Source organism: Pteropus vampyrus, unplaced genomic scaffold (genome assembly GCF_000151845.1).
Source record: "Pteropus vampyrus isolate Shadow unplaced genomic scaffold, Pvam_2.0 Scaffold79, whole genome shotgun sequence".
NCBI lineage: Eukaryota > Metazoa > Chordata > Mammalia > Chiroptera > Pteropodidae > Pteropus > Pteropus vampyrus.
Window position 1 is genome coordinate 2,735,943 of NW_011888860.1, and position 16,077 is coordinate 2,752,019.

The 16,077-nt window shown below is 35.8% G+C and overlaps 1 protein-coding gene and 1 pseudogene across 1 annotated transcript in view; both read right to left on the reverse strand.

The window, feature by feature from the left end:
• ATP8A1 (ATPase phospholipid transporting 8A1) overlaps positions 1–16,077 on the reverse strand; it is a 234,393-nt gene that overhangs the window by 47,139 nt on the left and 171,177 nt on the right. The window contains exons 27-28 of the mRNA XM_023532240.1: positions 2,580–2,763; positions 2,377–2,487 (exon numbers count right to left, since the gene is read on the reverse strand). Coding sequence (XP_023388008.1) covers positions 2,377–2,487; positions 2,580–2,763 — 295 coding nt within the window. The remainder of the gene's footprint in view (positions 1–2,376; positions 2,488–2,579; positions 2,764–16,077) is intronic.
• On the reverse strand, positions 2,050–2,168 carry LOC111741522 (annotated as a pseudogene).

A 16,077-nucleotide genomic window follows, 5' to 3' on the forward strand; every position in this document is an offset into this window, starting at 1 on the left:
AGTACTCATTTCATTTTATAAAATTAAATCTTTGTAAGCAGATTTATTACTGCCAATGGCTTTAAACTTCTGGTAGCTTCAAAAATATATGTAAATAAACTGTATAAATTGATATTCTTTTACAAGAGAAAGATATAATTAGAAAAGCTAGTAACTATGGAGGGGGGGATTGGTAATCAAAATTAATTATTTTAGGAAAAAATCACAAATTTATATACACACAAAAAATATAGTTTTTGGATCTCATAAGCTATTTTAGAGGTGTATTTTGCCTCAAAACACAGATTATTCCAGACCAAAGCAGCAGTAATGATCAATAAATTCATAGATTATCCTGTTTATGCTATCAAGTATTTGATTATTTTACCTAATGGGTTGTTAACTTAATTATAGATCTTTAGTGAACAGTAAATGAAACTGCCTATACACTTGAAAACTAAATTTCAATTATAGTAGCCTGACTCATAATAAGAACTATGTTCAGTCAACATTTTAACAAGGCGATAAGCATTCTGACAGAAGCATAAGGAATAATTGAACCAAACATGTGACAGTTCCCAGCCAGCTTGTCAACAGAGTAAATGTGAAATCTAGATTTTTGTTCTGTTTTGTTTATAGTGTTACTTCCCTGGTGTAAAGTATGGGTTGTTATTTCCATAGAGAAAATGGCTACATTGTGTCTCTTCTGATAAATGTGTAGGAACAGCCAACACATTAGAAGACAAGGTGGCATAAACAAACATCTTGTAAGGAAGCCCTAATCATATTTATGAGGGCACAGGTTGGTCCTCTAACAGGAGCGGAAGATGGAGGGTTTTCTTAAACAGCTATGGAGAGCTTATCATTGTACTCTGTGGAGCTGGAAGAGGAGCAAGAAACTGATAACATCTAGAGTTTAAGTATTATGAATACAGCTTCTTATGATAAAATGGCCATATGTTTTTTTTAAAAAAAGGTAAGTCTCTTATATGTCACTTCCTGATTAACCATTCAGTTTACTTATTTATCCACTGGTGCTGTGCTGGCCACATATGGCTCTTGAGCACTTAAAATGAGAGTCCAAATGTTAGTCCAAACTGAGATATATGGTAAGTATAAAATATGCACCAGATTTTGAATACTTAGTATAAAGAATGTAAAATATCACATTAATAATTTTTATAGTAATTATATGTTGAAATGATAATATTAAATATATTGAGTTAAATAAAAATATCATTTGAAAGTTAATTTGGGCTTTAATTTTTACTTGCTGCTATTGTGGCTTCTAAAAAATTTAAAACAGCGCATGTGGCTTGCATTATATTTCTATGGGCAACCTCCTGGAGGACAGGAACCATGCTGGATTTACTTTGTAGTTGCTGAACTAAGCTTAGTGCCTGGCACTCTGTAGGTGTTGTAAAATTGTTTGTAGAACAAAATACATCCCTTTAAAAGTGATATTCCTGATGTAGGTTAAGTTTTCATTTAAAAAAAATCATATTTGATACATGAAAAATATAAAAATTTCTTGCTATCCTGACACAGGAACTGGATAACCTAATAATGTTTAGACTAATTCCTCATTATCTGAACTCTTGCTCCCTACCAAACTCAGAAACCAAAACAGATCTGGATAGCAAGGGGTATAAATATCTAAGTTTGAAAAATAATAAGAACTATAGGTGACCAATACTAGGCAAAACTACCTACATTTCCTTTCTGAGTCCAGTCCTCTGCCTCCTTGAGGAGAACTGCTATCCTCAATTTTATGTCTATCATTCCCTTATTTTCCTTTTAAATACAGTTTTCCATGTGTGTACCTCCACCTAGTGTATTGTTTTTTCATGTTTTTAAGCTTCACAAAAATTTTTGTATAGTTTATAGTCTTTTTACAACTGAAAACGTGATTTCATTAGCAATTCTAATTCAACATTTCTTATCAAAACAATATACATTTTATTTGTTCGTTTGTTTATTTATTTATTTTAGGCAAGGCAACCCTTGGTTGACCTTACAGATTGCAAGGACCTTGTCAGCTTACAATCCCTTATTTTTAAAAATTTTTTATGCCTACAGCACCTGGTCTTCCTAGGTGGTCTCCCATATAAGTACTAACAAGGCCCGACCCTACTTAGCTTCCGAGATCAGACGGGATCGGGCTTGTTCAAGGTGGCATGGCCGTAGACACAATATACATTTTTAGCCAGAATTTAAGCATTAATTATTTTCTATGGCTGACAAACTTTTTAGCATGTTTAGAAGTTATAAAAAGTAAGTGGGCAAATGGATTAGTTAAAACGAGAAAATGTCTTCATAAAGACATTTTTCTTCATAAAGAAAATTCTTTAAATATCTACACAAATGGTAAGGATTTTAAACTTGAATTAGTATTACCTCGATAATATAGAGGACTATATTCTTGTAGAAGCAGTACAAAATGCACTTGGAGACTCTGTTATAGTTCCAGGCACCATGAACCATCAATAAATTCTTCAAATACTTGAACTAAAATAAGAATGGGAAAAAATTAATATATTCTTCTTCCTTGCGTCAGCTGACTGAGAAGAATAGTGTGTTTTGCAGAAATGATGCTTTACCTGAGCTATGGAGTAATCAGAAGAATTAGCTGCCTGAAGGCCCTCATTGCCACTTATACCAACACCGACATGCGCCGTCTGTATCATGCTGACGTCATTTGCTCCATCACCAATCGCAAGCGTTATAGCTTTGACTTGTTTCTTAACCATCTCAACGACTTCAGATTTTTGAAGAGGAGAAACCCTTAAATTAGAACAAATTATCAATTAGCTCTGTTTTCTGAAAGAAAGGATTTTTGAAATGTCATTGTTTTACAGGATAAAAGAAATAGAAGATCCAAATGAATATGCAGTTCTATGAAGAACCATTACGGAAGTCTTAGGTTTGCCGATGTTTGTTTTTTTTGTTAACCTGGTTGCCACTTTAAAGGAAAAAACAAAGCCAAAGTCTTAGAGCAAACCTCTGGGAGACAAATAGAAGATGCAATGCTTTGTTAAGCACTAGGTTACCAATTTACCAGCACTAGTTTGCATTAACTTGTGCAAGAAATAACATTTGAGTTCAGAAATTCCATTACTTCCTAATAAATAACACTAGCATTTCTAATTTTTCACATTTGAATCAAAAAGGTCAAAAAAGCTGCTGAATGGTAGTTCAAATACTAACTGAATTCTCTATCATTCCTGGAGAATAAAAGTTTTGAGACTCTGAAAGCCGGTCTTAGGCAATGTACTATATGTTTAAAACAACTTAAAATTCTACTTAAATTGATAGTAAGGAGCTGGCTAACTTCTCGATCTGTTCTCAGATACTATGGTAAATCGACCAAAGTGAATACCAAGCGCTTGGCTACGTAGTCCATGTACCTCAATTTTCTTCCAAAGCTATTAACTAATGGCCAAGTAGAATCAAGCAAACTTTTATATAAACATGGATCAGGAACAGAGAACAGCAGCCCCATACGAAAACCATTCTTGTATTAACTTTGGATCAACTTACAACACACTTTTAAAAACCACCTAGGATATAAGACCCGGGACAATGATAGAATGGTTCAAAGACAGAATGCGTAAGCATAATTAATGTATTATTTACACTGCATTGGCAATCAAGGAGAAAGAAAGGAAAACTAAACAGTGAACTGGCTTAGTAAACTATGAAGACAGTAATGAAATACTAAGTAACAACACACAAAGTTAGTGGACAAGAAAAATAACTCAGAGCTAAATTCTTTATCGAAGTTAAGTGGAGTAGCTGTCTAATAATGTCTGTTTGGAACATCTGGTAAATCATTTATTATTCTATTTAAAAATGAAGATCATTACTCTGAAAGATTCAACATCTTGCACATTTTCCTGATTATTTCTTTAGGAAAAATTCCTAGCAGTAGATACTCTCTCTGCACACACATGTACTTTCAGAAAGCCCCACGGCCCTTCTGAAAGGCTTCAGCCAAACTCCAGTTTTTTATTTCGAGTTTGAGAATCACTGCCTTAGACTTCTGAGTTGTTTGCAGAGTGAATCAGTCTTCTCACCTCTGTATTCCTAGTGCTAACCCAAAACAGGTACTCAGTAAGTGGCTGCTGTATGAACGATTTATTTTTAACTCTTTCTTTGGATTTCCTTTCAGAGTCTGGCAATTGTACAAAACGACACAACTATGAATAATAGAAAATGGATGAGTGTAAGGCCATTAATGGGCGTTTTCACTGTTAGCCCACTTTTCTCCTCAGCAATTTTTATATCGTTTTCAAATTTTATTTATTTCTCTTAACAGGCTAATGTAAATTGGTAAGCCCATTGACTCTAGGCCAATGTTTTAAACATAGACTACAGCAGAGGTCCCCAATCCCCGGGCCACGGACTGGTATTGGTCTAGTCTGGTCCATGGCCTGTTAAGAACCGGGCCGCACAGCAGGAGGTGCGCGACAGGAGAGTTAGTAAAGTTTCATCTGTATTTGCAGCCTCTGGCAGTGCTAACATCATCGCCTCAGCTCTACTTCAGATCATCAGGCATTAGCTTCTCATAGAAGCTCTTCCCTGGTGACAAAAAGGATGGGGACCATGAGACTATAGAATGCTTACCAAGAAATGTTCTAAAAAGCAAATGGGAAATGGGCATGAAAAGAGAGAAGTATTTGAAAATATTTATCAAATCCTCTACATTTTAACAGGCTTACGATGTAAACACATTGTGAAGTCATACCATGGGATCAATGGAGCTAGAAAATGGTATTTTTTCATCAGTGAACGCATAATGAAGGAGACATCTCTGCATGGTGAGCTAATATTAGTTATTTAAAGCAGCATCAGATGAGAGCTGGATTAAACATTGCTTTCTTTCTTCACGGCTACCACAACCAACCACTGCTTTCTCTGCTTGATACTGCAATTTTCAATACCCCCAAATAAAAACTGGTTGAGAATTTTCATCTACTCTGTGGGTGTGGTTAACTCAGGTGTTAAAAACAGTATGAATTCCCTTGGCAAGAACAATGCCTGTTTCTAAAAAATATGATGATATAGTGAGAGACCTCGCCAAAGGCACACTGTACTTACTACCAGCAAAGGCACCTGCTTTCACTATCAGGATAAAAGCGAACAACAGGTTTTGAAGAAGAGCCAAGAAACAGCGCAAGCCCTCATATCCGATGGGCTTGAAAAAGTAGCTCATTGCTAAACAAAGATGCCAGGTTTAAGTGGGAATTCACAAAGAATAAAATATACATACTTACAACATTTAACTCAAAACATAAATGTACAAACTTGTGACGTAGGGCAAAGCAGCTTACTTTGCACAGGGGTCTGCCGTTTGTGCACATTTTGGTTGCAGGAATTTCCCTCATGAGGAACAATCCATGGCTGGTTTCATTAAAGTGAAGACAAGAATGTAATGATGCCCTCCACCTCAGGTCATTATCTTACCCACCTCAAATACAACAGCAAAATTTTAGCAACTCAAAAAGTCTTTCTAGAGCCTTATAATTGGTTTTCCTGGCAACAATTTTGACTAAATTATTATTTTGAAGACTTATGAAATATTTAATTAATGGATGATTACTTTAAGTAAACAGGAATAAACAGATTAGGGAACAAGCACCCACCGATTCCACATAAGCACCAAGTTCACCCAGGGAAGCAAAAGCGCAAGGGTGCACTAAAGAGTATCCTTCCAGCTTTGGCATGATGTGCTGTGGGCATCCGTCAGCTGTCTTAGGGAGGGGATATGGTTTAAGGGGACTCAGGTTACTCAAGCTGAAATGAGCTAAAAGATCTTCTATGATTTTAAAGCATCCCATTAAAACATGTTTCTTGCTATAGGGGGGTTTACAAGAGAGTAAAACAAACTACAAGACATTAAAAATGAGTGTAGCATAAAGCTTATCGATATAATTTTCAGTATTTGATAAATTCAGAGGATGCAGAAATTAGCATGGGCTGCAAGATGCTTCCTTGATAAGTCAGAATTTGACTCGGCCTTGACAAAGAAAGGAGAGCTCATGACAGGTAAAAGAAACAGCATATATTAAACTTCTTTAACTTCATGTTAACAGTTATCCACAATGTATTCCTTTCTATTATTTTATTTTTACCTCATAAAAGGTCACTTACTTTGCTTATTAGAGTTTATTTTATTGACTTTTGTACACCTGCTTTTGTATTTGCACAATTTCCATAGTAGTCTAGAACAATCTTACCACACAAGTTAATTCTTCCAAAGTCTATCAAAAACCACACATCTGTGGTTGAGAATATCTAAAGCCTTAATTTTACAAATACCAAAAGTGACCCAATGTATAATCTACAAACATCATAAGAGCACCGTTTTCTACCCTAAGTATTTTTTACCACTTTTGGGGGGGGGAGGGTCAGAATTTAAATTAATCACAGTTCTCTTTTCTTCCACTGTTGCTCTTTATTCTTTGGGAGAAGTTAGAGCCTCTACAGAAAAAGGTTACATATCCAGCATGTGGTATAAAGGTCCAGTTTTCTTCCCTGTGGTTCCACAAACAGAGGGTGGTCCTTTGTGATACAACATAGCAATGCACTGAGTGCAATATGCTTTTCAGATATTTGGCTGTAGTTTCTGCACATGTTATTCATTACTTTTCTTATTTGCTATGTAGTAACTCTCACTGCCCCGTGAACATTAGATTGTAGTACTGGAAATTTTTACCATTTAAACCAGAGAGTATATAGAATGACCCAAATTATATGAGCCTCATTTTGCACTCTTTTAATGGGATTAGCTAAATGAATCACCTTTTTGAATGAAATATGGATAAAGATTATATGTGCATGTATATATACAGACACATAATAAAGAATATTTTAAGGAACTTTTTACAGTAGACAAAAGGAGTACAATAATTTTATCTTACTCTATTGTGTTTTAGGTTAATAACCTTAAATATCTTATACAGGAAAAATTATGCTGATAATATTATCTCAAACATTTATACTGTGAACTTTAAAGTTACCATAAAGTTGCCTTTAGAAGGTAAATCTAGAAAAAAATTTAAGAACATGGAAGAATATAGTATTTCTTTACTATTTTGAAGTGTTTTTTATAGTGACCCCATATTGCTAAAGCTCCTATATTTACTAAGTTTGAGGGGGGCTCCTGGTGACTACTTAGAGATCAGGATCATCAGTCGGGGGCGGGTCTGCTGCACTTTCCTTTGCAACAAACTTCCTAAGATTTCTCTTTGTGAATATCGGTCTATTCCCCATTGAGTCATATTCTGCTGACTAATAAATTATAAACAGAGGAAAAAACCTAAGAGAAAAACTTAGATCTTACTTGATACTTTTCTGAACTAAAATTTATTAGGCTCTTAAAAAGTTTTGAATTAAGGGGGAATTTAATATGGCAAAAAAAAAAAAAAATCTGTGTTACATGTACCAAAATTACACAAGTATTATGACACTTCTGGAAACACTGTCAATTTGTTACTAGAATGAAAACAGCCACTTATATAGCAAATCCTAAAAAATGATACTTGATGAAACACTGAACAATTTCTAGGTAAGAGAACTGTTACTCAAATGACTAAAGAGTAAGCACTTTCCTAGCTTCCAAAAGCAATATCTATTGATGTACTGTGCAGTCAGAGGCATTGAGGGGAGTTTATAATGTAGGGATTGAGTCTACAGAAATAAAATGAAGATAGCCTTTCAACAAGACAAAAAAGGAAAGTAACTTTTAAAAAGATTTCTTTTGCAATGCATTTTAGATGCAAAACTTCTGTCTTGTGGAATTCAGGTTGTTGTGGGTAAATTACTACTGTCTTCAGTTTCAATAGTTCAGATAATATTTTAAATAGTGACTGATCATAGTCATAGTGTATATTTGAATACACATGTGAATGCATGTGTGTGCATAGGCACTCCAAACTACTAACTGGCAAATATATCTTACAAAAGGCACCAAAAGAAAACTGCGTAGTAGACATTTTTATTATAATATTCACACTATAGAACAGTTGTTCCTTAGTACTATTGTTTATTTAAAATTATACAGATCATCTAGTTATCTGGAACTTAGCATTGTAGTCAGCACATAGCAGGTATAAAAATGATAGAGATACTGAATAAATGGAAATTTTACAAGAAATAGAAATTCACCTCATTATTCCATGATACTAACATTACAACTCATTCGTTTTTGACTATTCACCGTTAGGAGGCAGTCTGTTTAATCTGCTCTGTATCTAGAGTATAGAGGAACTATGTGAAGGGTATTGGATTCTCCAGGCTTTCTCACATGACAGGGAAAGACAGGCAAAAAATTATTACATGGAGAAGGAAACATATTACTCCTTCAAGGGAAAGTGGGTATATTCAGAATGGATTAGATCCAGATGACAGGGGGCCCTGCATGTCATGGTTAGAAAGTCTGAGTGTCACAGCTAACTTTGAGCAATACAGGTTGGGGGAAACAGGAAGTGGTGGATACGCATTAGAAAGTAAACAGCACAGAGGGAAAGAGTGGTATGCCAGGGATCATAGATAAATAAACAGGTGGGGAAAGCTTTTCAGCTGTACTGTTCACTCCCCATGGTACCCTGTGCAAGCCCAGGCTGACACTGAGGGGGATGAGACTAGGCTGGATGGAACATAGGGGCTCCTCTTTCATTACAACTGTGAACTTTGGCTTAGGCTTGGAGCCTGTGGAAACTTAAATCCCCCAAATAACATGCTGGGAAAATAACACCCCAATTTCAGGAGTATCCCCAATGTCCTAAAGCTAAGACTCCAGGAAAATTCCTACCAAATGCCTTAGACCAGGAAAGTTAAAGATTTCTGGTCAAGCCCAGGGCATGGAGACAGGCAGAGACAGGTGCTAATAACATGTGTGTAAGGACAGACTCTCAAATGCTACCACAATTCCATCAGAACGTGGCTGCCTCTAACAAGAGCTGTGGTTGGGTAAAGGAACTAGGGGAAAACAGGGATTCGCTAAACTCAGATTGAACCCTGTCTCTAACTTTACCATAAGTTAGGATCTAGTTTTTATCCTTCTCCCATTACTGCCATTATGGAAATGATATTACTGCCATTATGAAAAATGGGGAAAAAACGATCTCACAGGGAAAACTTTCGAGATAGGAGATAATAAACACAAAAGAAATAAACAACTTATTAAAAAAGAGAACTAGTAAAAACAGATATAATAAGAATTTTTAAAAAGTATGATAAAGAAACTTGGAAAGATATGGGAAGATACTGGAAACACGAAACTGAAACAAGTCATTATAATAAAGAATCAATTGAAAATAAGCCATAAAAATATAATTGATAAAAGAAAGAAGCCAATTGTAAACTGAGTAGTAAACATGATAAAGCGTGAAAGTTCAAATAAATAAACTGTCCCAAAAGATAGGAGGAAATCAAAGAAAAGATTGGGAGAAAAATGAAAAGAAATGGAGAAATGAAGGCAACTACATACATACATACACACACAATACATATACATATACATATATATGCACACACACATATATAATGGGAGTCCAAAAAGAGAAAAGATACAAAATGAAAAAATGATTAATAATTTCCCAGAATTAAAAAAGAACAGGTGTCCTTAAAGTGAAAGGGCCATACAGTATCTAAAAGAAATATAAGAACAAAGTTCCTACCCCTAGACACATTATAGTTAAATTGAAATTAAGAAAAATTTCTAAAAGCTTCTAAAGAGAAAAAGAAAGTTACTTACAAAGAAACAGAATTTGACACTGGATACACATACAAAATTACTTTATCTTCAGCTCTTGTCTCTTTATGGTGGGGAAGGGAGGGGAAAGGAAGACATAGTAGTATAGACAATAAACAAAAATATGGTTATTGAAACTTTAAAAATAACCAGAAATAGAATAGATTTAGACTGTAAAGATTTAAAACCAGCAGATGAAAATATGATTTAGACAGTGGAAAGTAGGGGAATCAAAAAAAAAAAGAAACAAAATACATAATAACTGGAAAACACAAAATAAGATAAGAGAAATAAGGCTTACTATAGCAGTAATTACAATAAATATAAATGGGTTAAATTCACTGATTGAAAAACAGATTCTTTGATTGGATTAAAACAAGAAGATCAGCAAAATGGTGTCTAAAAGAGACAGACTTTATAATAACAGCTAATATACCACTTATTTGATCACTATGTGCTAAGCTCTTGTTTTAACTTGTTCAATCCTCAGAAGAACTTATGTGAAATTACTGTTATTGCCATTTTACAAATGACACTGAGGCACAGAAAGATTATATAACTTAAGGTACAACAGCAAGTAAGTGATAAAGCAAGGACACAAGCCGAAGCGATGTGGATTTACAGACAGCATTCTTAGTTGCTATGTTATACAGAAAGAATGAACATAGGGTTTAGGAAAAGAAGACAGCACATATTAAACAAAAGAATGCCAGGCTAGTAATTTTACTACCAGACAAAATAGAATTTAGTATGCAGAAAAGGCAATAATAGTTAGAGAGGATTCTTTATGTATTCCCCTTACCAGAAATACTGAATTATGCCATATAAAAGAAAATTTGATAGCATTTCTAAGAGTAGTATAATTTTTTAATAACAGCTGCCAATGTGTTAAATACATATATTAACCCATTTATTCCTCACAGCTCTATGAGAACAATTCTTTTTATCTCTGTTTCAAAGATGAAACTGAAGCTGGAGAAGTTAAACAATGTGCTACTCAGCTAATATGAGGTGAAGCTTAGACTTAGATTCTGGAAGGTCTGGTTCCAGAGCCTGAGTGCTAGAGCCCATGGCGTCACAAACAGAAGTAAAAGGGTGGATTGTTTAATAAGTGGTACTAGGACAATTTGCTCACTATGTAGAATCGAAAAAACATTGGATCCCTTCTCTTCCATAAGACATACAAAAATAAACTTCATATGAATTAAAGACCTATATGGAAAACAGAAAGCTGTGACATTAACAGAAGAAAATTGTATAATACCTTTTTGAGTGGGAAAATCTTAGTATCCAAAAAGCACAAACTATAAAAGGAAAAATTAATAGAATTTGACTACCTCAAGGTCAATGATTTCTGTTCAAGGAAGAACACCACAGGCAGAATTAAGAAGGGAGCCAGATTAGAAGACATTTGCCATGCCTATAATCAGCAAAGAAACAATGTCCTGAACACACAAGGAATTCTTGCATGTAAGAAGGAGAAGAAGAAGAAAAAAAGAAAACCCAACAGAAAGTTCAGTTCCCATTCATCCATGATCCACAGGTACTCCACAGCAGAGGTTGGCTGGCTCATTATGGCCCTGGGGCCACATCTGGGCAGCAGTCTGTTTTTCATATCAGCTTATGTTACAGTGGTAAGGTTGAGCAGCTGTGAAAGAGACTGCATAGCCCAGAAAGCCTATAATATTTACAGAAAAAGTTTGCCCACCTTTGCTCTATAAAATACTCCCTTGCTCTTAGAGAATGCTACCTGGAACCATCTTCTCTTTCATGTCTCTATTTAAAGCCTGTCATTTAATGTCCATTTCTTGTTTCTGTCTGCAACCTTGATAACAAACCTTTTGTTTTCCAAGACCATCTTTCCCCTGGGATGCTGTCTTTTCTTCCTCCTTACTCTGTGCTCTATAATACAGAGTAGAGACATTCATGGCCTACATCCTACCTGGTCTTGACTCCTGGAACTCTAGTCTGGCTCAAAAAACCCAAGCCTTCAACTTGTCCTAAATGAGGATGGCGCAGGCAAGTTTATTAAAACAAGGTAATCACTAGAAACCATCATACAAGGAGAAGTTGTTATGCCAAACTAACTCTGCTTCCCTTTCCCTCACAAGTGGGTCAATGGACTGACAGATCAGAGAAATATTGTAGGTTCCATCTATCATGTCCTTAGCAAATTGGAAAATGAAGTCCTTTTATTCTATCATCGTAGAATAGAAGGAGAACTATAAGCAATCTATTAGGCAAATTTACATTTGATTTAAGAATATATTAGAGGAATGCTGACTTATTGATTTATGTAAAGCTTTATGGAGGCCTTTACTGGAAAGCTGTAGAGTTCTGAATTTAAAATTGCTGAACAGAAAAAAATCATCAAGAATTTGAATGCAGTTATAGAAGATATACACGCTTATTCCAGGTTAGCAAGATATAAAACAAAGACTAAAATGAATAAGAAATCATTGAAGAGGGATGGTGATGGAAATCAAGATAGCAGTTACCCTTGGGTAGTAATAAAGGGAGCTAAAGAATAATAAAGAACGATAAAGGGAGCCAAAGGGAGCATAAAGGGGGCTTCTGGGGTGTTGTCATGCTCAGGTGCTTGATATAGGAGTGTGTTCAACTTTGTGAAAATTCACTGAGCTGTATGTACACTTATGCTCTATTTACTTTCCAGTATAGGTTAACTTTATTGGAATTACATAATCTGTAGTTCTAATTTGTATGTGTGCATGTGCGTGTGCGTGTGTGTGTGTGTGTGTGTTGGTGATGGTGATTTATCTTGAGTCACATCTAAAACTATATAATATCAAATTACAGTGGGATTCTATAGCATTTAGATTTCTCACACATTTTTAGATACTTTACTGTCCAATTTGAACTTTTGTGGTGGTGTACATCATAATTGGCTAAGAGGCTGTAATATGGCCAATGCAGTTCCTTTAACATTACTCAGTAGAGGTAGAATAGCAAATGAGGTGAACAGGGCTGAGCAATGTATTATTATATTATGTTAAAATATGGGCATTTTATGAACTTATAAAATTTGTTCAGTATGTCCTCTTTTAGCTATACATGTACGAAAGAAATAGTCTCTCAGCATTTCCAACATTTATTCATATTTTCTTAGAGGCAAATATAGGGTTGACATTCATTAACGGTTTGTAAATTTTTTCAAAGCCAAACATCTGCTTGGCATCCAATGATTTTCACAAACTTTTTTCTTTAAAAAAAAGTCTGTTGAGCATTTATTGGCTTCTTCTGTACTTTATGACTACCCTTTAAGTAGAACATTTATTTAGAGAAATCCTTCAAGTTTAAGACAATCCCAGAAGATTCAAAAAGTAGATTCATGAAGTAAATAAATTCTTTATGTAATGTACTCATGCTATGACAAAGTGTGCAGAGTGTCCCTTTAGACCTTTTCTTGGAAGGCCCTTGATCGGAATAAGGTGAAAGGTTTTGCCTGGAATGCCACTCTCAAGTGATGACATTCACTCAGGTCAATTTTTTTTTTTTTTTCTGTGCTATGGGGAAATCACCTAAAAGGGGGTTAAACTTTGATTAGAGATGTTACAAGTAGGGAAAAATGCTTTCTTCAATTTAACTTCTGCTTTTCAGAAGACATGAGTACATAAATTATGTAGCAGAATGGTGATTACTAGAAAATCTAAAAGCTGGAGGCACTAGGCCAATTTTCAACCAACTGTCACAGAATATAAGTTTCAATATATGTTTAAACTAAACTGACAACCACAGAAAAAATGTAAAATTCTTTTAAAGGCTGGGTTATGTGAACTGACAAGGATCTCAGAAACCACATGCTATTTAACACACAGCAGTACTTTCCTGCAACGTTCCCTCTCTCTTCTGGAGGGAATATTAAAAGAGGTGGAACAGACACTTCCCAAATTAAGTTAATCCAAGCAGTAGACATTCTCCTCCCAGAAAACAGTGGCCAACAGAAGTACAGTTCACCCCCAAAAATGAAAGGGCCGGGAGAGGTTCTTTGGTCTAGGAGTTTTCAAGTTGGAAGGAGATGACCCAGGAGGGCTGTGTGTGCATGGGCTTCCCACCTTTCTATGTCAGAGAAGCTCCACTCTTGGCTTTAGATATTAGGCGCCCTGGAGGATTTGAATCGCTGTTATATGTTAAGCTCCACATTTTACAGGTCACAAAACCAAGGCCAGAGAGATACTATTAGGTATCTGAAATGCCAGTTAGGTAGCATTAGAATGAGAATTTCGTGAATTCCTAGCTAAAACACCATTATACCAATAATACAAGCTGTAGTACTTTAGGACATAAAATATTGGTAACTGACATGAGGAATTATTTTCTGGTACAGCTACTTTGCAGAATAGCTTTAGTGGGATTCGCTGTACACAGAGATCTCTATGAGTCTTGGAGCAAGCTTTTCCCACCCCATTACTTGTCCAAGGAGTCCAGGGAGTCTGAAACCCCTAAAACGATGCATTCAATTTTACATGTTTGTATGTATATATTTTTGGAAGGGTCCATAGCTTTCTGTTCTTCAGAAGTATCTGTGATCACACCAAACGACAGAAATCAGTGTACCTGAGCAAGAGAATAGAAAGAAATACCACAAAAGAATAGTTTATGTTTATAACCAGGAAAACTGATCAGAAACTGCCTTAATACTAAATGCACGTTTCCTATTAAATTACTCAGATTACACAGGTAAATGTGCACAGAGGTAAAAACAAAAGCTGCATGGTATTCATGAAAATACAGTACTTGGTAGACTGATAAAAGCTTATTTCATTTTACTTCTTAAGTTTTATATACTTAAATTATTTGAAGTATGACATGCAACCTTCCCTTTGTAAACCAAAACCAGGACTCCAAAGCCCTGAATAATTTGGAAGCAAGGGGATTATTTCTGTTTCTGAATGTTCCCTTCAGAAAATGGTGGTAAGACGTAATGATCACTGACGAAGAACAACTGTTTCTTTCAATTCAATTACAGGCCCTTCAGGGAAAGCCACTCATTTTTTATAACTGTGTCACTAAGGCAAACACTAAAAACTGCCTTCTGCCCTTTATGCTGATAGTATCAGGGAAGAAAGTGGCTGATGTAATCCTAAAGATGGAACTAATATCGAGGGCCTCATTATTCATTACAGGAAGGCTTTCCCTCTACTTTCACTCCAGCCACGGCTGAAGAGAGCTCTGCAGAGGAAAGACAGACTCTGAATTGTCTTCCTGTGTGGACTGACAAGAAATAGGTTGGAAAGTAGTCTGAGGGGAAAACCCATAAAGCTAGAATAAACATAAATGAATTTGGCAAACAATACTGTACTGTATTTTGAAATAATGTTCAGTATTTATTGGGAGAATCTCTTATAATGGAGTAAAATAGAATTTCCTGAGGCTGGGAGACTAATCATTTAAAAAACTAGGAGTGACGCTTGGACTTAATTGTAAAGAATGATCTACAGAATTGCCCACCTATGCCTCACCAGTGATTGAAGCATTATCATGGAAATTACAGCTTGAGGCCAGTAAGCTAAAAGATATGAAGATGGTCTGTGCCAATAGTTTAAATGCCAAGAGGTACCAGGCCAAGAAGGTGCAGAGACATAAACCAGGCAGTGGCACTGATGTAATTATGAGCTTAGATGAATTCTCAAAGCCAGATAGGAAGTTGAACCACAGTCCTTATGGGAAAAGAGAATGTATGAAGGTAATTAGAAGAAAAAAGCTGAAAAAAGATATTTTTCTTAAAAAACCAAACCAAACCAAACCAAAACACAACCTAAAACTCTACATAGAACTCAGTGTCTGCACAGAGACCTTAATGGTCCTCAAACATGCATAAAACAGATTGGAGGGAGGAAGGGGCCACACACATCTTTATAAGCTCAGTTTCAGAGCTGAGCAGCACGTGCTATGTATAGAGGGGTGTGATTCCCTCCTAGGGGCTGGGGCCTGGAGGAGCGCTGAGGTCCATGCGACTTGTGAGCTTCCAGAACATGGATCTCGGGAGGGAATTTCACAAGCAAAGAACATATTTCTTCTCCCCTGACTCTGCTTTCTAGTTTTTCTCTCCCTCTGCTGTTGTTTAATTTGTGGTTCAACTTTTTGAAGAATGGTGGGAGGTACTGTGTTAAGCAATGCTGTAAGAATGAGGCTCAGCTGCTAGGACTGCATTTGGAAAATTGGCCTCTCACATCTTCCAAACCAACTGTGATTCCACTTAAAAGAAAAAGAAAGATACATGAAGGCGAGTAGGCGGGAAGTCTTATTCATCCTTATAAGCGCATCATCTATGTCCAGCACACAGTAGGCACAGAACAGATGCCACCAACTCAAGGAAACTG